Consider the following 23675-nt stretch of genomic DNA (forward strand, 5'->3'; position numbering starts at 1 on the left):
TTCTGTTCCAAGAGGCATGGAAAGCTATCATTTTGTTTTGTCCATCAGCTTTTTAAAAATGGATACTTTTTTACTTCTAAATATATAGATAACTTAGAATGTGTGAATAAAAATCAGGCTGTTGGAAAAATTGCTATGATTTAAGAGATGACTGTAATGGTTACAAGTTTGTACTGCATCTACTACACTCTGATCACTATCTACACTTACAGCTGCTTTCTGAAAAATGGGGTCACAAAAGGCTTCTTGTCACAGGTTGTCATGCTTTGTACCACAGGGACCTATAACTGGCCATGCCAGCCTGAGTAAGGTAGGGGCAGCAGAGGCAAAGCCAGCTGTTTGTCTATGTCTCAGCCCAATCAGAAGCTCTGTTCTGGATGGTGACCAGCCAATTGGCCGGGACCTTCTTTGGGGAAGTTTGAATACAAGACACTCAGGGGACAATGAAGCTGACAGAGAGAAGGCAGTAAGTAGAAACAAGTGCAGTGAAAAAAAAAAAAAAAAAAAAAAAAAAACAAACCCAAAAGCAACAAGGTAGCAAGGAGAGAGCTTGGTAGAAAGAAGCTGACAGAAAGAGAAAAAAAATCAAAAAGTCCTAGAAATTAAAAACCTACTGTGTCTTAAATGGCATCCTAGTATTTCCCAAAGACAAAATGTGAAACTAGCAATATTTTTATAATAAAACTCCATCATCTGTGGTAACCCAAAAGAGTATAACAACAATATAAAGCGCCATGAACAAAACGAAAACAAAACAAAATCCCCAAGATTTTACCAGAGAGTTAGAAAAAGAATCGTGTATTACAGAAAATATCGGTGAGTGTGTGGAACTGCAGGGCTGCTGTAGACCAGTCTAAAGAGACCTGTATATCTGAGACGCTTCTTAGGAAGGACAGCTGTGACTCAGGCCTATTGAGACGACAAATGCAAGATCTCAAAGGTGGAAAGGTTAAGCTCCAGGCCCACTGGCCCCTTAAGTATGACTGGGATGATGACCTACCAGGACAGACTGCAAATGCAAAAGGAAACGGAAGCAAAAATGGGCATCTGTATACCCAGCAGAAGGTTTCCAACATCCCTGGGTTTTGTACTTAAAAAGACCCAAGATAAGCAGCCTACTTGGGTAAGCTCACGGAGGCTCAAGTGCGGCCTACGAATATGTACATTCTTGGGAGGGAAGAACGTTTGCATCCAACGTCTGTATTGCTTCTGTTCTGAGACGTTATCAGTCACGAAATAAGACACCAATTTTTCCCCCCTTTTTCTTAGCTTTGATGTTTTTCTTTTTTTTTTAACTTTTATTTTATATTGGAATATAGTTGATTTACAATGTTGTATTAGTTTCAGGTGTGCAGCAAAGTGATTTAGTTATACATAAATCTATTCTTTCTCAGATTCCAATTTAATTAGAGTTTTGAAGGAAACTAATACAAATTAAACATACATATTGGTTGCAAATTATAATCACAACAGTCAAAAATCTGAAAGGAAAGAAATTCAAGAGTTGAAGAAATATAGTAAATCTTGAAATGCTGCCTGCTTCGGGACCGACCCTAAACTCTCCTCCTGAAATTCTGCAGGGTAAAAATACCAGTTGTTTAATTCAAATTGTATTACTATGACAATGAATATGGCTTAACTTATACATGAAGATTCAAAAACCATACTTTCAGTGATTAATAGAAATGTGTTATTTTCCCCTCCACTTTCCTGCTCAAAAGTCCCACTGAAATTCTTATTGTCTACAAGCAAGAGGAATGGAAAGGGGAAAAAAAACCTAAGGAATGGTATTTCTTCATAAAACTCGGTACACTTGGGCTTTCTAAACTTCTACAGACTACTGCATATCATGCCTCAGGAGACCCTTAAAGATATAAAAATTGTTTTCCTTATTGGATTTCAGATATTAAACCTCCTCTCTCACTGGCACTGATCCTGTAATTTCTCTCCCCAGACCTGTGTTGCGTGTGAATTTTACAGGTGCCCGACCATACAGGCTAGTTGGAGCAAGTTGCTGGCAGGTAAAGCCAATTTTCCTCAAGTGAAAAGATCTCTCTCTGGCCTCTCCATGTCGGTCATGGTTCTGTCATTCTTTGGTCTCTGGGTCTTTTGTTTTTCACTTAACTTCTCCATTTCAGTTTTTAAAGCATTTCCCAGCAGGAGACTTACTGATGTCTTCTAGGTCTTTTTTTTTTTTTTTCCCAGCATTTCCCAGCAGGAGACTTACTGATGTCTTCTAGGTCTTTTTTTTTTTTTTTTTTTCCTTCTCTCTCCTTTTTTCCTCCTTCCTGTTTGGCTTTCTGTATATGTCTAATTCTTTACCTCTTCTGCTCAGTAGCACGATTAATCTTGTTTCCCTTCTTTTTAGTTCAAAATTGTGAATGCTATTTTCTTTAAATTGTATTACAGAACATGTTCATTAGGATTGATAAACTAGGAAAGAGGGAAGAAAAACCTTATCCGTCACCTTCACAAACACAAACGTTTTTGGTATCCTCCCATTTCCTCCTAGTCTTCTGACTCATGCAAATCTTTTCCTATAGAGCTGTAATCATGGAATAAGGAACCTAAATCGTTTTGCATACTCACGTTTCTTTATTACTCTTGTGCAGAAAGTATTCTATGTTGTTACGAATTTTCCTAGCCGTAATTTTACTGGCTGATTAATATTGCATTATGTGGATGAATTTTAATTTACATATTTTTCTTTTTTTTGGTTCCATTCTTATCAGGAATAGAAGAGTATCCATTTCTTTGAATGATTCCCAGCATTAATCTCCTGTCTCCCTACCTTTTTCACCTAGCTGCCTGCCTTCCAGTCTGCAAAAAAGCAGCCGTGTGAGGTCTGCTGTTGCTACTGCTTCCTGTGTCTGAGATTCTTTTCTCTTTTCATATGACACGTTCCATTCCAGGAGGAAAAGGTGGACCCGAGATGGCCACCCTTTTTTTTTTTTTTTTTGGCCACCCTTTAAAGGCTCCTGCTCACCAGAGTAAAAGTGATGGCTGGGATTAGGGAACACTGCAGACAGTCACGGAAGTCAACTGAAACCAGAGTTAGGGCTATCCTATGGTTTGTGAAACTTCCATGTTTAAAGCCACAGGAAGCAAGATTGGAATATTTTAGAGTCTTCATTAAAGGAACGTGAAAGTAGACTTTAGCATAGCAGATGAAAAATGAAGCAGGGGGGTGGCTTGGAAAAGAGGAAAGACAACTGTATTAGAGTCTTTAGGTTGCATTTCTCAAGTCTCTGATGATATCATCTTGGCTTCCAAGTTCCTCATCTGTGAGTGGGAGGACTGGGAGAGAAAAACCTCTAAGATCCTCTCTATTTTCTATGGCCAGAGTACAGTCGAGCTAGAAACACCCCAAAGGACTCGTTCTTGATATGAGGGCCACAGAGCCTTGACGCTGTGCTTTATATTTTAGGAGCAGCTCTAAAAGACACACATAGATCATCCTCTTCAGATCCCTGGCAGTAAAAGCAAAGTGATGAATTCCTTTGGAGGAGGCTATGCAAAGCAGTAAATTCTCATGTAAAAAGAACCACGCCTTTTTGAGATCTATTATTAGGGGCTATAGCAGAGCGGTGGGCCCAGCCTGGGGCCAATGAACTGTTATTTTCCTTTTAATTTCTCTGTTGACATTCTCACATCTTCTGCTCTATTTTACTTTGCATTGGCCCTAAAGCTCAGCAGGATTTTAAAGAAAAGGGAAAGCACCTGTAGGAAGAGGAAGGGAGTGGATCTAGAGAAAAGGGAAGAGGCACATTTTATGGCTTTGGTTTCTGATAAATATAAACCTACTCATTCTTCTTCCTTCCACTTTCTAAGGGAGAGGCTAGTTTGGGGACATGGTTAGGATTACATGCTAACCAGCTGAAAGGATAGGAAAAAAAATATTCTAAAGTATTCTGAATTCCTGATGTCTTTAGAAGGCAGATGACTAATTTTGCTCCCAGAGTCATGACCATTCACTAACAGAAAATGTCTTTCAAGTATGGGGTTGCATCTGCTGTATCCCCAAAGAAAGGTAGCAGGAAAGAAGGGTGAAGAAAAAGAGACTGCAGACCTGCTTTGCTAAGAAAACAGGGGTGAGATTGGAACATGTATAAAAGGTTTTAATTTAATTCACATATTTCATTTAAAAAATTGCTTCACATTAAAAGGTTAAACTTCATATTATCTCTTTTAATATAATAAAATTGCTTGCATTTCTTTTTGCCCAAATTGAAAAGGAAAATGAGGCTTCAAAATAAATTATAAAAGAAAAATGGCAATGTATGTTACCACAACTGGATACTTAGTAAAAGTTAATTACTTAATCCAGGAACCAGAAGTAGTTAAAGTATAACTTGAACCTAAAGAAAACGCTACTTTTATAAATATTAATTTCTACTCTGCCCATTTTTTTTAACATCTTTATTGGAGTATAATTGCTTTACAATGGTGTGTTAGTTTCTGCTTTCCAACAAAGTGAATCAGTTATACATATACATATATCTCCATATCTCTTCCCTGTTGCGTCTCCCTCCCTCCCACCCTCCCTATCCCACCCCTCTAGGTGGTCACAAAGCACCGAGCTGATCTCCCTGTGCGAGCTGATCTCCCTGTGCTACGTGGCTGCTTCCCACTAGCTATCTATTTTACATTTGGTAGTGTATATATGTCCATGCCACTCTCTCACTTTGTCCCAGCTTACCCTTCCCCCCCACCCATATCCGCAAATCCATTCTCTAGTAGGTCTGTGTCTTTATTCCCGTCCTGCCCCTAGGTTCTTCATGACCATTTTTTTCCCCTAGATTCCATATATATGTGTTAGCATATGGTACTTGTTTTTCTCTTTCTGACTTACTTCACTCTGTATGACAGATTCTAGGTCCATTCACCTCATTACAAATAACTCAATTTCGTTTCTTTTTATGGCTGAGTAATATTCCACCGTATATATGTGCCACATCTTCTTTAACCATTCATCTGTTGATGGACACGTAGGTTGTTTCCATGTCCTGGCTATTGTAAGTAGGGCTGCAATGAACATTTTGGTACATGACTCTTTTTGAATTATGGTTTTCTCAGGGTATATGCCCAGTAGTGGGATTGCTGGGTCGTATGGTAGTTCTATTTTTAGTTTTTTAAGGAACCTCCATACTGTTCTCCATAGTGGCTGTATCAATTTGCATTCCCACCAACAGTGCAAGAGGGTTCCCTTTTCGCCACACCCTCTCCAGCATTTTTTGTGTGTAGATTTTTTGATGATGGCCATTCTGACCGGTGTGCCTACCTGCCCATTTTTGACTCACAACTTTCAATGACCTCAAGATTCAAGGTAAGCTTTTTCTCTAGTAAAATGTTTTACCGAAATCCATAAAACCTATCCTGCATACCCAGAAACCAGCAACAAGGTATGTGGATTCTGTATCATGTACTACTGTGCCAGGCCTCACTTACAGACCATCACAGACAAAAGTAAGAAACCTGGTGCCACAGCCGCCATTAATAGATAATCTGGGCTATTTTTAAAATGTCAATCTATAAACAGTGGACCCGTTTCATACAGAAGAGTGATGCTGGGTGTGTGCTTTGGTGCCAGGAACAGAGATCTCAGTTCTGGCTCTGCCACTCCCTGGCGCTGTGGCCTTGGGCCAGTTCTTTAACCTCTCTGGGCCTCCATGAACTCATGTTTAAAATGGACAGGTTAACAGTATGTATCACATGGTGTTATGTGATGTTTAAAAGACATGACACATATATAGAGGGCTTAGCCGAATTCTCAGAACACAGAACCCTTAAAAATGCCAATTAATCATGCATTCACTCAACAAACAACTATTGAACGCCAACTTTGTGCCAGGCACTGTTCTAGTCACTGGAGATAAAGCAACGAACAAGAGATACCAAAATTCCTCCCCTGATGGAATGTATATTCCAGCAGAAAACATCTCACAGTTAAATAGCACTTACAATTATTTACTCTTATTGCTAAACCAGTGGGTCTCAATGCCACCCAGGGCATACTTAGCAAAGTTTAGAAACTTTTTTTTTTTAATTTATTTAATTTTTTTATTTTTGGCTGTGTTGGGTCTTCACTGCTGCGTGGGCTTTCTCTAGTTGCGGTGAGCGGGGGCTACTCTTTGGTGTGGTGTGTGGGCGTCTCATTGTGGTGGGTTCTCTTGTTGCGGAGCGTGGGCTCTAGGTGCGTGGACTTCAGTGGTTGTGGCACGCGGGCTCAGTAGTTGTGGCTCACGGGCTCTAGAGCACAGGCTCAGTATTGTGGTGCATGGGCTTAGTTGCTCCGCGACATGTGGGATCTTCCCGGACCAGGGCTCGAACCCGTGTCCCCTGCACTGGCAGGCGGACTCTTAACAACTGTGCCACCAGGGAAGCCTAGAAACATTTTTGGTTGTCACACTGGGGGACACGGGACAGCTACTGGCATCTAATAGGTAGAGACAAGGGATGCTGATAAACATCCTACAACACACAGGACGGCCCCACAGCAAAGACCTATCTGGTCCCAAATGTCAACAGTGCAGAGGTTGAGAAACTCTGTTCTGAAGGTTATGTATGGACTCAGCTAATCCTTAACACAACCCTATGAGGTAGGAACTATAAGTATGGCTATTTCATTAGTATTTTATAGTTACCGATAGTAATGATATTTTATAAAGTGTGATCATACAGTATTTACAGTAATATTTACATAGTATATGTAAATATATAACATTTGTAAAGCTATACAAAAATTGCACAGAGATACTTTAAAATATACCTCAGCAGTGTGTGTGTTTAAATTCAGATGGTAGATTTTACAAAACTGATTCAGAGTTCATTTTATGACCAACGGCTGTACCACTGTGCCATTTAGATTTTAAATTATTCATCTCGCCCGACCCTCGCTCACATGCTTCAGAAGGTGCTCTTTTGTGCCACATCTGCGCTGATTTGGACGTTAGAACAAGGAAGCAGTGTGGTACATCAGAAACTCCAGACCCGGGGTCCAGAGATCCAAGACCTAGCTTCAGCGTCTCACTGGCTGTGGCATCTTGGGGCAAGCAGCTTAACTCTTCTGGGCAACTGAGGTTCACCATCACCAACATGTGGGGCAATCATGTCCCTCAGATCATGTGTGCAAGTGCTATGGAATCTGCAGTGAGAGTTTCCACCACCCACCACACCACCAACGTATACTGAGACAGGTACTGACTTTTTTTCACTGTACCCTGACGCATTTACTCTTCTCCACAGCCTAGGAGGTAGGCACAAGTTGAAGGAAACAGGGGCATGGAAAGGTGGTAACCTGCCTCTGAGGTTACAAGGTCAGGAAGTGGCAGAACAAGGGTTCTCACCCAGGCAGTGTGGCTGCAGAGCCCGCCCTCTGGACCAGCATGAGCTGCTCTGGCTGAGTTCAAGGCACCCAGGATGCTCTCATAGGAGCAGTTCCACGTGGCCACAGCTCACCCTCCTCTTGATTCCCAAGAGCTGCTCTGTTCTGCATGCAGCCATGTTCCTCCCTAGTCCCGACTAGTCAGCCAGTTGGTGCTTTCATCAAAGCAAAGGGTGAAATCTCTTTGTGTTTCTTTTTCGAATTACTTTCTTTTAAATAGGTAACTTGTGTACACAATACACACATTAATCCAATATGAAATTCAAAGGCGCAGAAGAATATACAGTGACAATTAATTTTCCTTCCTAGCCTTGTCTCCCAGCTACCCAGTCCTTTCTACTGAGACCACCAGCATGACTAGTTTCTTGCATATTGTTCCAGAAATGCTCTATACAATATATATTCTTTTCTGAAAGCAGATATACAACTTGTAGTATACGAAACATACTATTTTGCTACCTGATTTTTTTCACTAAACAACATTTTGGAAATCAGTCCGTATAGAGCTCCCTGTATTCTTATTAGTGTCTGAAGAGTATTCTATAATTTATTTCATCAGTTCTGAACAGATAAATATTTAATGTGTGTCTGATATTTAACAAGGCTACAATGAACATCTTATGCACATATCATTTCTTACACTGCCAGAATATACTTAGGATAAATTCCTAAAAGTGGAATTGGTGAGTCAAAGGCCTTGTGCCTTTTAACATTTTATTGAAATAGCTGAACTGCTCTCCATAGAGTTTATATCAATTTCTACTTCCACCTAAAATGCAGGAGATCAACACTGGGTTTCACTTTTATTTCTATACTCATCAAACGATATATCATAAAAATGTTTTATCTTCGCCATTTGCAAGAAATTATATCTTATATTTTAAATTTGCATTTCTCTTATTAGGATTAGATTCAGACTCTTTTCATGTGTTTCAAGAACCAATTGTATTTCTTTTATTATTCTTTTCCCTATGAATATTTTGTTCACATTCCTATTCTTTTCATTCTCATTTTTCTAATGAGTTGGTTTCTTTTTCTTATGGAATTAGAGAAGTACTTTATGTGAGAAATAAACCCTTTGTCTATAAGCTGCAAGTATTTTCCCCCAGTTTTTTATTATTTGCCTTTGCAGTAATATTTGATTTGTAAGTAGTATTGATTTCCTCCATTCTTTTCTCTTATAGCTTCTGGGTTTATTTAATACTCAAAAAAGTATGAAATACTCCACTTGTAGAATATTTAAAAAATCCATGTTTTCCTTTAGTACTTCTGTGTTATATTTTGAAGTTTAGATCATTGAAAGAGCAGAATTTATTTTGGAGGATCATAAGAGTTTGGATTCAACTTTCTAGTTTTCCAGATGGCTTCTCAGTTGTCACAATAATTTCTATTGAATAACCTATCCCTTCCCCACTGATTTGAAATGCCAACTTTATTATATACAGAATTCTCATATTATTTGAATCTATTTCTTGACTTTCTGTTGATCTGACAATCAATAAACAAATACACAGACCATTTTAATTACTGTAGCTGTGTCATATGCTTTACTGTGTGGCAGAGCTAGTTGTCCTCATTATTTATCTTTTCCAGAATTTTGCTGGCTGTTCTTTAGGAACTTAGAATCACCAAGTGGTATTTCTGTTGGGCTTGTGTTATATTCATGAAATAACATAGAGAAAACTGATACCTTCAAGACGTTGAATCTCCCCACCCAGGGACATTGTATACTTTTGTGTTTGGTTCAAGTCTTTACCTGCCCCAGCTCTTTTGGTGAGCTCCTGTAACATTTTTAAAGTTTTGTTTTTTTGTTTTTTTTGCTTTTTTTTTCATATAGGTCTTCCTTTATTACATTTACTCCTAGAGTCAGGAATATATTCCTATCTGGTTAATGTTATCACTTATAGGTCTTATTTCTAAACAGACACAGTAATAAAAACTGTTAGCTATAGTTTTATATAAAATATCATTCATTTTTGTTTTGGTTATGCACCCAGTTCTTGAAACCTTAGCAAACTCAAGAGCTGAAAACTTCACTAGGACCACAGCCACATAGCAGACTTGTTTTCAACTCCTTCTAAGAAATATTTTTCTCCTGAAATGTTTTAGCATAAATGTAGAACTTACTAGATTTTTAGAAATCTTTGCTTCATGTTAGCTTCATCTTCAATTTTGGGAGTATAGAGCCTAGTGGTGTTATATCCATCTTAACAACTCTTATTGAACTAAAACCACAAAACTTACCTCCTAAATTCATTCCAGCTTGAAGACACTTCTGAAGTCTGCAGGCAGGACAATTCTTCCGTCGAATCTTATCAATTATGCAATCATTTCTTCCAGCACATAAATAGTTGTGTTGCCCTGAATAAAATAATAAAGAACAGTTGTTACAATAAAGACTATTATATTAATATAAAGTACTAATATGTACAATCAGGTAATGAAACATCCTCTTTCCTGCCTTGAAATCTCTTCTTCAAAAAAGTAGAAGGGGGCTTCCCTGGTGGCGCAGTGGTTGAGAATCTGCCTGCCAATGCAGGGGACATGGGTTCGAGCCCTGGTCTGGGGGGATCCCACATGCCGCGGAGCAACTGGGCCCGTGAGCCACAATTGCTGAGCCTGCGCGTCTGGAGCCTGTGCTCCGCAACAAGAGAGGCCGCGATGGTGAGAGGCCTGCGCACCGCGATGAAGAGTGGTCCCCACTTGCCGCAACTAGAGAAAGCCCTCGCACAGAAACAAAGACTCAACACAGTCATAAATAAATAAATAAAAGAACGTGAATTTCTAAAAAAAAAAAAAAAAAAAAGTAGAAGGGAAACACGATTTGCAAATAATATAGGTACAGAAATGGTCAGTTTAACACAGCTGAGACTTTACGTTACAGATGATAAGCTTCATGTTTATTTCCAATAGGTTCCCATAGAAGTAGAGCTGCACTCCTCACTGTTTGAATTTCTTGGCATGCACCCTTTCAGGAGATGGTGTACATTTCATTCAGCCATCACCCAGCACCAATCTAAACAAAGGCCCCGCTGCAGGGTTTTTTGTTTTTTAATTTATTTTATTGAAGTATAGTTGATTTGCAATGTTGTGTTAGTTTCAGTTGTACACCAAAGTGATTCAGTTAAACATACATATACATTCCTTTTCGTATTCTTTTCCATTATGGTTTATCCCAGGATATTAAATATAGTTCCCTGTGCTGTACAGTAGGACCTTGTTGTTTATCCAACCTATATATAATAGTTTACATCTGCTAACCCCAAACTCCCAACTACTGTAGCTGTTTAAGCTCCTCTGCCTACCCACATTTACACATGTCATTTCAACTGGAAGACTTGCAAATCACACAACTAGAAATGTAGAATGATTTCCTTTTGCAAGCCAAACTGGCACCAAAATAATTCAGATGCAGAATATGCTTGGAGAGTGGCATCTACCGGCAAAATGCAAAACTGTACCCTAGCTCTAGTATTCATTTATGTATTCCAATAAATATAAAATATTTACTGAACCTCCACTAGGGATCAGGCAGTATTAGACACACTGCGGAAACAGCAATGAGTAAGACAGACAAAAGTTCCTGTTCTCGTGACCCTACCATGAGGGGGAGACAGTCAACAGACAAGATAAGTAGGTAAAACGTACAAGTGCTGGACAGTAATAGATGTTTGGGAGAAAAATGAAGGGAAGGGCACAGGACACGGTGGAGGTGAGGACGGTACTGATATTTTAGAAAGAATGCAGGGGAAGCCTCGCTGGAAGGCGACTTTAAAATAAAGCTCTGAAGAAAAGGAAGGCGCTAATTATGTGGACATCTTGGGGAGAAAACAGAGTAGAGCAGAGGGAAAAGCAAATGAGGGAGGGCAGGGGTGGGGAGGAAACCTGGCATGTTTAAGGAACAGCCAAGGATGAAAGATGGAAAGAATGAGTGAACAGTAAGAGGAGATGAGGAAAAAGAGCCAACGTGAGTCAGATCATGTAAGGCCTTATAGATCGTGTTCAAGACTTTGAGTGAGATGGGAAACCATGGGCCTAGAGGGCTTTTAGCTGAAAAGCCACTTGATGTGATTTAAGTTTCACAGGATGGCTCTGGCCGCTGTACAGAAAACTGACTGCACTGGACTGAGGACAGAAGCCGGGGGACTGGGGTAGCAGGCTGTCCCTATAATCCACGGGAAGATGATGGTGGGTTGGTGATGAAAAGTGGTCAGGTTCTAGAGGCATTCTGAAGGTAGAGCTGCTAGAATTTGCTGACAGATCTGAGAAAAAGGGGAGCTAGAGAGGCATTAAGATTCTTGGGTGGAACAATTAGAAAAATGGAACTGCCGTGAATTAAAATGAGGAAGACAGTAGGAGCACATGGCTTACGGGGAATTACCCTGGCTCAGTATCGGACGTGCTAACTTGGAGACACTTGAGGTGTATCTAAATGGAAGTGCCTGCGGGTTGGTTAGACACACAGGTCTGGAGTTCGGGAGAGGTCTGTGCTGGAGATGTCATCAGCTTGTGGTCATTATTTTAAGCCGTGAGACGGGATGAGATCATATGGAAACTGGACAGGGAAGACGTCTGAGGACTGAGTCATGGGGTCATTGAAAACGTGCAGAAAAGCAGAGGGTGTCTCACTGATGACTGTAAAACAGGGAACAGGCTCTCAAGCCCTCCCCTCAGCCTAGTACCATCACACTCCCTTCGTTGAGAATTACTAAGTAAATTACAGCAAATACTCAATAAAAATAATGTGTACTGCCCAATGGTATTAAAATAATTTAATGTATAGCTCATTCTCAGTAACATTATGGTAAATATTAGTAATGATGATCACAATAAAACAACAGTAATAGAATAGGGAAATCTATCAAAGTGAAGAAATGAAACTCCACCATTATAATAATCTAATGACTTCTTAAAAAATGGAAGGCTCTTAGTGAATATAAGTAGGTGTAGATAATTACACAAAGGCAATCGATACCCACGGTAAAGACTGTAACCGATTAATGTAACATTTCATGTTGCTGCACAATATCTTAAGAAGTTACCACTTTAAAAATAAAACTTCAAGGCCCTATTATAGCACTATTTTATTTAAGCCTTACAACAATCCTGTGACACAGGTAAGGCGATTATTGCTATTCTTCACAAGAAGAAACTCATGTTAGAACTGGTAAAGTAACTTCCCCAAAGGGTGGAATTGGAAGCAGAATTCAGTAAGTCTGACAATGTTGCTGGGTCTTAAGGCCAGAGGCTTGTGTAAACATCAATTTGTAATATAATTTACTGGTGGTCCAACAGGACGCTGAAACTGCTCTTTGGAAACAACAAGCAAAGGAACATTCTTTGAATGAGGCATACTCTATCACCCAGTATTTGCATTGGCAACCAGCATTATGTGTCTTCTATCATGGTGTGAAATTAAATACAAAACCAAAGATTTCATCTATAATTCACACTGAATTGAATAAAATTTAACGTCTAAAGAAATAACTAAACGTAACTTTAATTGGTTTCAATTCAACAATTATTTATTGGGAACCTACTATGTGTGCAAGGCCACAAAACATTTGCATCAGGGGTTGGGGTAGTCTATGGTTCTTTCCATTTCTGGTAATCTACAATAAAATGTGACAGCCTCTTAGTTGTAGGCATACAAGAATGCATAAGAAATGGTCACTGTCTAACACACACACTAGAAAACTTTCTTTTCTGGGTGTTCAGAAACAGACTTCTAAAAGCTGGGATTGTTTTATGAGGATTTCTCTTTAGTGAGCTCCTTTTAAAAAGTCAAGTTACTATAAAAGCTGCAAAAAATTTCCTTCTAGGTACAATATATGAAATAGTATACCTGGTTTCCATCAGCCAGCGTGGTTGCAGCCACCGATTCGTCTTCCACAAGCAGGATGGAGAGTTTAAGGGACAGCTCTGGGCATGTGTTACTAGTTTTCAGACAATTATCTGTCACTTATATTTTTAATTGTGTAAACATGAAAGACCTGAATTGCACCTACACAAACAGGTAATGTGTGTCCCATCCCTTAATCTATATTGAAAAACAAACAACAACCAAAAAACCGCAATGAAAACAAGAGAATGCATTTAGAAGACTTTAAAAACTTTTGATCATGTCCTTTTTTAAATACTGTGCTCTCCTAGTGTAAAAATAGCTAATTCAGAATAAGTCATACCTCAGGCTTTTGAGGGTAAGTAATTTTCTACTATAACGTTAACATAGGGTAGACAACCAGAATGATGGGGACCAGACAGTTGGAGGCGCTGAATGACAAGCTGGTGATGAGACTCTTGCTTACAGGATGTGAAGTCCAGAGCTGTATTTTAGAAACATTAATCTGAAGGTCATGTCCTAGGTAGGCGGAATGGAAGTAGGGAACACTACTAACAATCTACTTGGAAGTTCTCAGAGACGGCCTCTTTGCAAGTTAATAGTTATATATTAGTCAGAACATATAGCCACCGGAATAATCCTGTGGATAAAAAAAAAAATGTCGGCGGTAAAGGAAACAAAGATTTATTTCTCATTCCACTTATATGTCCATTTGGGGAAGAATACCAGCTCTAGTAGTGGCAGAATAGTTTGAATCAGATAAACCTCCTACAAAAAACAATTATAAACTGTCCACAAAGGGGGGGAAAATATTTGAAGGCCCTGGGGAGCAACCAAAAGAAAGCAGAGGCTGGAGGAAAACTGACTCTTGAAAAAAGAGAACCACCCTAGACATGATTCATGTTTGAATGGCTTTTATTTCCTGAGGGCTTTAGACTCTTATGCCCTTCAGTGGAGGTTGGATGGAAACCCTGCAACATCTTCAGTCCTATTGGCCTGAGAAGACAGAGAACAGACTGTGGGACTTTTAGAAGAGCTAAAAATTGAAAAAGGATAGATAGTCTGGAAAGGAGGGGTGGACATATTAACTCCCCTCAAATTTTTGGCTGACCTGTGAACTGAGCATGAGACTCCAAAGAGTGAGACTCCAGGGGTGAAACAATTTAAGGCTTGAAAGAGGCTGAGCAGGTATTTCAGCTATTACTAATCACAGGGAGACAGAGTTTGAATCCCACTAAATCAGAAGGACTCAATCAACACCTCAGGCTTTCCACTGAAATTATAAAAGGTCCCTGCCTTTGGAGCAAATACTGTATCCCAGGATTAAGGCATTCACCTTAGGGTTAAAGGCACAACCAAAACAGACCTACCCTAAAAAAGCATACAGCAAAGGCCCCATAAGTTCAAAGCGATTTGTCAGTAATTTAATTGACTATAGAACAAAACTCAATATTCTTCAGAAAAATATAACAGAATCTGGAGTCTCCAGGTTGTCTAGAATACAGTAATAATTACTAGAAAAATGCAAACCAGAGTCAAAAGAAAAAGTCACTAGCAACAGACTCACAAATGACCCAGAGGTTGAAATTACCAGATAAAGATTTTTAAATAGATATGTTAGACTATACAAGAAAATATGAATACAAGGGTTAAAGAAAAGGAGACTCTCAGAAGAGATTTGGAAATGATAAAAAAAACAAACACAAATGGAAATCAAAGAACTACAAAATAATATCTAAGATATTTTTGGTTGAAATTAACAATATATTGGACACTAACAAAAAAAATCAGTGAAATTAAAGAAACAGAAATATAAAAGCTAAAGCACAAAGAGAAAACATTAAAAGATAAAAGGAAAAGGCATCAGGGGCCTATGGGACAACATTAAGTAATTTAACGTATGTGTAGCTGGAGTCCCAGAAGGAGAGAGATAATAGGTCAGAAAAATGTACATAAAAATTTCCAAATTTGACTAAAACAACATCCTACAAATTTAGAAAGCTTAGCAAATGCCCCAAGAGATAAATACAAAGAAAATCACTATGGCACAACATAGTTAAATTGCTGGAAAAAAAATATAAAAATTCTTAAAAGCATCCAGAACAACAACAACAAAATTACATCACATTAAGGGGAACAAGGATAAGAGTAATAAGTGAGGCCAGAAGACAACATATAATATCTTTCAACTCAGAATAACCCATGGAAACATTTCTCAAAATGAAGATAAGATAAAGACATTTTTGGATAAACTAAAGCTAAAAGAATCTGTTGCTAGTAGAATCACATTATAAGAAATAAAAAAGGAAGTCCTTTATGCTGAAGGGAAACAATACCAGAGAGAAATATGGATGCACATGAAAGAAGAGAACTAGAAATGATGAACAGAGAGTAAAATTTTAAAGAGATTTTCTTTCTTTTCTTAAATTCTTCAAAAGTCAGTCAAATTACTATTTAAAGCAAAATAAAAAATGTATTATGGGGTTTATAAAATGTGTATAAGTAAAATACCTAAAAACATAGCCCAAAGATAGGAAGAGATATAAATGGAATTTTACTGCTATAAGTTTCTTACATTACACTTGAAATGGTATAAATTATTCAGGGTAGACTATGGTAAGTTAAGAGTACATTCTGTAATCCCTCAAGCAATGGTTCCCAAAGTATGGTCCCTTGCCAAGCAGCATCAGCATCACCTAAGAATTTAACAGAAATTTAAATCCACAGGCCTAATTCCAGACCTACTAACTCAGAAACTGTGGAGCAGGGCCTAGAAATCTGTGTTTTATATAACCCTTCAGGTGATTCTGTTGCACAATAATATATTTGAGAAATACTACCATGAAGCAACCACTAGAATAATAACACTAAGTGTAGCTCAAGGGACAATAAAGATATAAAATGGCATACTAAAAAAATATTCAACCCAGAAAGGACAGAAAAGGAAAAATGGGGGAACAAATAAAAGAGGAAACAAAAAGAAATCAAACATCAAGATAAGAGATATAAATTCAAGTACAGCAATATTTACACTAAATATAAATGGTCTAAACACTCCAGTTAAAAGTCAAAGATGGCAGACTGGATTTAAAAAAGGCAAGACCCAAGTGTGTGTTATGATGCATTTTAAATATAAAGGCACACACAGGGTGGAGGTTAAAAGATGGAAAAATATATGCAATAAAAAAATGTAAGCATAAGAAAGATGATGTGGCTACATTAAAGTCAGATAAAGTAGACTTCAAGAGAAAAAGTATCACAAAAGATAAAGACTATCACTTCATAATTATTAAATTAGGATATAACAGCCCTAAATATCGATGCACCTAATAGTAGAACTTCAAAATTCATCAACTAAAAATTAGTCAGAACTAAGGGGAAAAAATGCAAATCCAAAATCATAGTTGGAGATTTAAAAACCCCTCTCTCAGCAACTGATAGAACAATCACTATCTAGAAAATTAGTGAGGATACAGAAGATTTGAACAACATTAGCAAAAACCTTGACCTAATTAACATTGAGGTCACACAACTGCACAATACACATGTTCTTTTCAGGTGCACATGAAATATTCACTGAGACAGACCGTATCCTGAGCTATAAAACAAATCTAAAATTCTAAATAAAAGGATTGAAAAAATGTACAATATGTTTTCTGACCACAAAGGAACTAAATGAGAAATTAATAACAAAACGATATCTAAAAAAGCCCCATATTTGAAAATTAAGCAACATACTTCAAAAATTTTATGGGTCAATGAAGAAATCAACAATGGCAATTACTGAAGGTTTCAAACTGAAAGATAACGAAAACTCAACATATCAAAATTTGTTGGATACATCTAAAGCAGTACTTACAGAATTTTTAGCTTTATATACTTCAATTAGAAAAGAAGGGTTTAAAATTGATGATCAAAGATTCTACCTTAAGAAGCTAGAAAGAATAAAAACTAAACCCAAAGCAAATGGAAGGAGTGAAATAATAGTGAATGAAATGAAATGAAAAAGAAAAATGCAACAGAGAAAAATCAACAAAGCTAAAAGTTGGGTTTTGGTACATATTAATGAGGCAACGGCAGAGAGTCTGGGAATTCCGTTCCACGTGTTCTCACCCTGGGCCCCAGGCTGATGGGACAGCCACCATAGTGAGTATTGTGAGTCTCATGGCAGAGCAGCTATAGAATCTGACTTAGGAAATCTACTGCTCCCGCCCAGAGTGGGCAACTCATTCTTCATTGTTCAGATACAGTCCAGTGACCCACACCCAACTGCAAGGGAGGATGGAATTGTCATCTTACCTTGTGCCCAGAAGACAAAGAGCTGGAAATATATGGGGAACCTCACTGAAGACTACCTCCATGAAGGGGAAATGAGAACACAAAATTCAGCCTCCATATTACTTCCTCTCAGAAGTATCAAAATATTTACATTATTGTTTTTTTAGGGACAAATTAATTTTAATGGATGAAGTTGAGGCCTCTTTCCATAACTAGCTAGATTTTTCAAAACATTATTGAGAAGCTACCAGTACCTAATACATTTTTTTTTTTAAGAAAAAACAAAAAAATCTATGGGCTATTTTAATAAAGAATGTAATCCAGTGACCACTCCACCCCTAAGTCCCCAAACCCACAACCTACTTTCTCAATGTCAGTACCCTAATATGCATACACACTCAAGAATCTGTACAAAAAATTAGAAACTAAATAATTTAAAACCTTATCGGGTAAATGGAAATGTCCCACAATTTTCAAATTGATTGTCTTTCCTCATCAAAATATAGAGAAAGTTCTGTCTAGTTAGCTGGTAGCTAGCACTGTGATAGATACTCCAAAGAAAAAAATGCACAATCCCACAACATGGAGAGAAATAAAAGCTTAGAATAAATGGAATATGACTTAATGATTCCAAAATATTCCTTTGAAATAAAACTTCTGTACAGAACGGCTGAGCATCCATCTGTAGGCACTAAGGCACTCCACTAGAAACACTATGGAGAATTAGTCTACAAGCTAATTGAGAAAGTAGAGATATGGTACAAACAGCATCCTGCTTGACACAGAGCTGCTGCTACATGTATGAAACTCAGAACTTACATGTTCATACAGAATGTTGTACATAGACACAAACCTGCAGTAATGAATGTTCACACAAGACCTACTGGCTCCTAAGTAACTGGTTCACTGAAGACCCATACACACGAATCATTTCTGCCCCATCTCCAGCACCATACCTTTTAGATCCCCGCCTCTACCCGCACACCAGTTAAGAAAAAGAGCTCTGAGGATTTGCAAAGCAGCAGCAGAAAGGCAGAAACAGCTTAAACCCAAGGTCAGAATCCCAGGCAGGATGTTTGTAACTTCTTGGTGTCCTAAGTACTAAATAATTCCCCTGTAAGGTCCGAATCACCCTTCACGGAAGTTGGTTAGGTTGCCTTAAATCAAAACTATTACAGAGTCATTCAGATGTAAAAGCATCTTGTTTAAGAATGAGAATCTGTCCAGCAGGGCTCAGGGAACTTTAGTCACTCATCCATCTGTGTATACTAGTTCAACGCATCTCCTGCCTCAGGTCGTGGTCGCTTTTTGGAGAAAAGGAAGTCTTTCTAGAAAATAGAAAGCTGCCAAGGTTACAGTAAACTTGGATGGGGCACCAGGAGGATTACTTAGTACATGTATAAAATTAACGTACAGGGAAACCACAAGTGCTCAGATCAAAAGGGAAATGCCTATAGACTTAAAAAAACCAAAGCCAAAAACAACCAAAGTTGAGTTCAAAAATAAAAAAAACAAATCAAAAGTATCATTTTTTTGTTTTTTTTCCAACTGTGATAGTGCTTCTAACTGTCAAACAATTCAGTGTTTAAAGTTAGTTTCATTCTTTAAAAAGTTACTGAACCCAACACAAATTATCTTTTAAAATTGTCAATTACTTTGAAATCAAGAACCAACTTTTTGTTATACTTGGGCTGGTCCCAAATGAGAAAATACAGATTGGGTGACATATGGATCTTGCCTCAAAGCATCAATAATGCTAGAATGGAAAAGGTGGAAACATGGAAGGCGGCAGGGAGAAGACAGTAGGAAGGGCACGATTCTGTAACCAGATACACCTGGGTTCCAATCCTACCTCAGTCAACAGGGAACTATGAGATTCTCAGCCAAGCTGCTTAATGGTTCTGAGCCTCAGCTTTCTGATCTATGAAATGGACACAGTAATGCCTACTTTGTAGGTTGCTAAATGGATTCAAACTAATATATATAAACAAGAGGCCCAGAGCCTGGCCTGAGGTACTCAAAAGAAAAAGGTGATAGCTTTCATCCATCATTCATTTGGTTAGGTCAGTCTTAAAAAAAAAAAAAAAAAGTATGAGAAAATCCAAAGAACAAACACAGTCAACCCTTAAATATAAGTGAGTAAAGATTTTCCTGTGGGAGCAACTATGACCACTGAATTAAGAAGGCTTCTAGATGAAAAGGGTCCACTTGAGACACGACAAATACTACTCAGCTCTGATCTCATCTTCAAGCCTTAACTTTTTCTAAAGGCTGGCAAGGATGTGAGAATGGTGAACTATATCCTTTAAGGTAAACACGGGACAAAAAGCCAGGACTCTCCGATCTGTTTGCAACTCAGCTAAGAATTCTAGAGCAGTGTCCAAGACTGTAAGAGTGGTGTAAAATGCTGGCAAGTTATAACTCCCCTGCATTATTGTTCCTCATCTCCCCTGTCTGTTTTCTGTTACACCTTAATATCCAAACTCTTAAAAGTCAGTAGGCACACATGTTCAGGGGCAGAAGGAAAGGTGAGCCCGGAAGACTGAATTCCATTCTGCCAGATGGGGGTAGCAGATACTTAGGGGCAAGCAGATTGAGCACCAAAGACCCTTGCAAAGAAGCAAAAGAGGTTCCAGGATTAACTGACTGATTTTACTGAAGTAGAGTCGATTTACAATGTTGTGTTAGTTTCAGGTGTACAGCAAAGCGATTCATTTATACATGCATATATATATCTATTTTTTTCAGATTCTTTTCCTTTATAGGTTATTACAATATCGGGTATAGTTCCCTGTGCTACACAGCAGGTCCTTGTTGGTTATCTATTTTATATATAGTAGTGTGTATATGTTAATCCCAAACTCCTAATTTATTCCTCCCCCCACCCCTTTCCCCTTTGGTAACCATAAGTTTGTTTTATGTCTGTGATTTAAAATGAGGTCCCAGACCATGATTTAATTCCATTCAGCAAAGATGTCTAAAGCAAGATATAAAGAGGCAGAACATGGTCCATTCCTTCCAAGACCTTAACGTTCTAAAGGCTGGGGAAATTTAAATGGTTAAGAGAAATCACACGGGACTCTTGTGAGTTTAAAGGCGGAAGTGATTATATCTGAATGGGGAGATGCACAAGGCTTGATGGAGGAAGAAAGCATCTGACGTAAGCCTTGAAGAGTGTTTTGGATTTGAAACATGGAGAAGACAGGCATACAGGCACCCTAAGTCAAGGATGGGCACAGGGAAAGGCCAGAGACATGGTTCCATGTGCAGTGAGCAACTGGTCTGGTGGGTGGAAGCCCAGGAAGGCAGGGGTGCAGAGAAGGAGCAAGCAGCTTCGACGCACTCTGGTGACCAGAGGATGTGCAGGGGCTGCCAGTGCCACGTGGGCTCCTGAGCCCTCTCTTCCCTTCTGGTTTCAGACCCACACAGGCAGGTACCTGTGGAATGCCCCACCTGAATGCCTGACACTTCAAACCAAGCTTAACATCCCCACCACACACGCAGCCTCTTCTGTTCCTTGTCCTTAAAGCTACAACCAGGAGTCACAACTAGAAGCCCCTGGTCTTCCCTGATTTACACCCCAACCCCAGACATCCTCTATAATCAATTGATCACAAGATCCCGATGATTCTTCCCCAAAGTTTCTCTTGAATCCTCTCCATGGTCACCAGTACCTTCTCCCCTTATTTCAGGCTCTCTTGGTTAAACTTCTAAATTAGGAAGTTTGAACTCTTGCTTACTTTACTATTCGTATGACCTCAGACAAGTGACTCAACCTTTCTGTCCATCAGTTTTCTCCTTTGTTAAATGGGAATCACCCAGATGCCTATCATGAGTGCCTATCATGAATTACCTCACAAGTTCCCCTGAAGATTAATACACCACACACGGCACTGGAACAGTCGCTGGCCTCCAGTAAGGATCCAATGAATGGCAGCTGTTATCACTGTAGTATTGCTACTGTCACATGTTACTGCTGTTAGCACGCATTACTGCATATTATCTTCATTATCTCAATGGACTTGTAACGAGTCTACCTGCCTCTACTATTTCCCCATTTCTAAATCAAAGGAGTCTTACATTTCAAAAGCTTTCTAAAAAAATTAACTCTCACACAGACCTCAACTTGTTAAAACAGGAAAAGAAGAGTTACTCTGGTTGAAACGAATGTGAGGGAGCTTCCAGGGGCTGCCCTCCACTTTGTACCCGTCAGTGGTCCAGGAGGTACCCACTGGACCCCTAGGGCTCCTCTGAGCCCCCATCTTCCATACAGCCTGCACAGGGATCCTTCTGAATCGCAAATCTGATTAGCGCATGCTTCTGATGAAAGGCCTTCTAGGGCCCTTCACTACTTAAACTCTCAAGTTCAAACTCTTACCCACCTTATTCAAAGTGACACCAAGCCTCTGGAGCACGAGGAGGGGAGACGGGAAGGTGGGCAGAGCTCAAAGATGCTCTTAGCAAAACTTACTGCCATTTCGGGAAAAGTAAGCAAAGCTTGGATCGGAGGCATTTGATACGGTAGCACTGGATCGTTACTTTCACTGGTGTTTTTACTCTTGGTGTTTTATTATTATTATTGGGATGAAAGACAATATATTTTGAGGCATATCTTAACAAAATGGAAAAACTCAGAAGACTGGTCGCTCTGTATATCTGTATCCCTGTTCACAGGTACAGACATGTAGGTTGGTCCTGAATCACAAACACCATCCTTAGAGACATCCTAAGGCTGCAGACGGGTCGTGCAGCCCGCAGGCAGGCCCCTGCCTGGCTGACCCACGTGGGCGTTCAGCCCTACTTTGGGGCGGCACCTGTGGCACGTGTTCCCCATCAGCTCTTTTTCTGACCTCAGAAAGGAGTCCTATTCCTGCTCTTCTCTGACTCCACTGATCTCATATCCAGCGCTATCTGTGGATACGCACACTCTTTCAAGTCCCCAGCAATGCTCTGTGCCTCTAACTACATCGTCTGGAAATACTCTGTCTCCTTTTCTTCCACGTGGGAGCTAAGATAAGGATGGCTCACACTCCAGATCGCCCCCTTTTATCAAGTAAAATACTAAAGGTCTCAGGTCAGATTAGATATGGAAAGGACCGGGTTCTAGAAGCCCCAATACCATCATGAACACCTACAAATAAATACCTTTTAGAATCTATAAAGAAAGAGGCACGGAGAAGGAGGTGGTTGAACTTGATCCTATGAGCAGGCACTTCACCAGGCAGGAAATTTAAGTGATTTTAGACTGAACAGAATGCCCCAAATTCCATGTGTTGAAAAAAAATGACTTCTCATCACGCTGAATATTGACCTCTGGCCCTACCCAGCACCCCAGATCCCTTCCCATGCCCCCAGAGAAGCTGGGCCGGGGGCCTCAGATCGTGTATCCCAGAGGGGACCGCTTCTGTCCCCGCCCCCAGCCTGATGTCCCCTTCCAGGCGGAGGCAGCTGCACGGAGGCCCCTCTCCATCTCCTTTACTCACTCTGCCTTGACCAGTAAGTCTGAGAAGAAGATCTGACTTGCTTGCCTCAGCACCGTTCTCCTTCTCATGGGGGAGGATTGCCTCAGGCGGCAGGTGCAGCGCCCAGTGGTGGGGGCCTGCCCTGATCCAGCACTGCCTGTGCTCGTATCTAATTCTGGGGCTCAGGGAGTAGGCCCCTCCCCCTGCCTTTTTTGCTCTTACCGTTAAACCATATCCTTCAACTTATTTAACAACAACAACAACAACAAAGTTGATACTTTATCTTCCACCCACCACTTCTTTGTTTTATTTCTCGGTTTGCTCAGAATCCAGGTGGGGAAAGGACCCCAGAGACAGGTCCTGAGACCCAGATCTCAACAACAGGGACAGATACCCACTGGGCTTCCAAGTGCAAATCCTGCAACCGGGATCCTATGGTCCCCTCCACCCACCTCCCTGGAATCTTGCTTCAGGATCCCTGACTCCCCAGATCTGCAGCTTCTTAAAAGGCAGGGAACCCAGAGGATATGGTCGCCGTGGAAATCCAAATCTCAGGGTGCAAATCTCTTGATGACGGTTAAGGCAGATTTTAAACCCTCCTCCGTTGCTGTTTTTGTTTCCCTTTTAAAAAACAATCTGTCAATGACATTTCACCAAAGAATCTTATTTTCCTTTAAAACCTTATTTTCATGCTTACTGTGCTACGTGA

The 23675-nt window shown here is 39.6% G+C and overlaps 1 protein-coding gene across 2 annotated transcripts in view; it reads right to left on the bottom strand.

The window, feature by feature from the left end:
* Nucleotides 1-23675, bottom strand: part of NR3C2 (nuclear receptor subfamily 3 group C member 2) — a 367420-nt gene that overhangs the window by 106189 nt on the left and 237556 nt on the right. For both annotated transcript variants that reach the window (XM_068542596.1, XM_068542597.1), the window contains exon 4: nt 9629-9745. In XM_068542596.1, the coding sequence (XP_068398697.1) occupies nt 9629-9745 (117 nt within the window). The remainder of the gene's footprint in view (nt 1-9628; nt 9746-23675) is intronic.

This window comes from Eschrichtius robustus, chromosome 4 (assembly GCF_028021215.1).
Source record: "Eschrichtius robustus isolate mEscRob2 chromosome 4, mEscRob2.pri, whole genome shotgun sequence".
Taxonomy (NCBI): Eukaryota; Metazoa; Chordata; class Mammalia; order Artiodactyla; family Eschrichtiidae; genus Eschrichtius; species Eschrichtius robustus.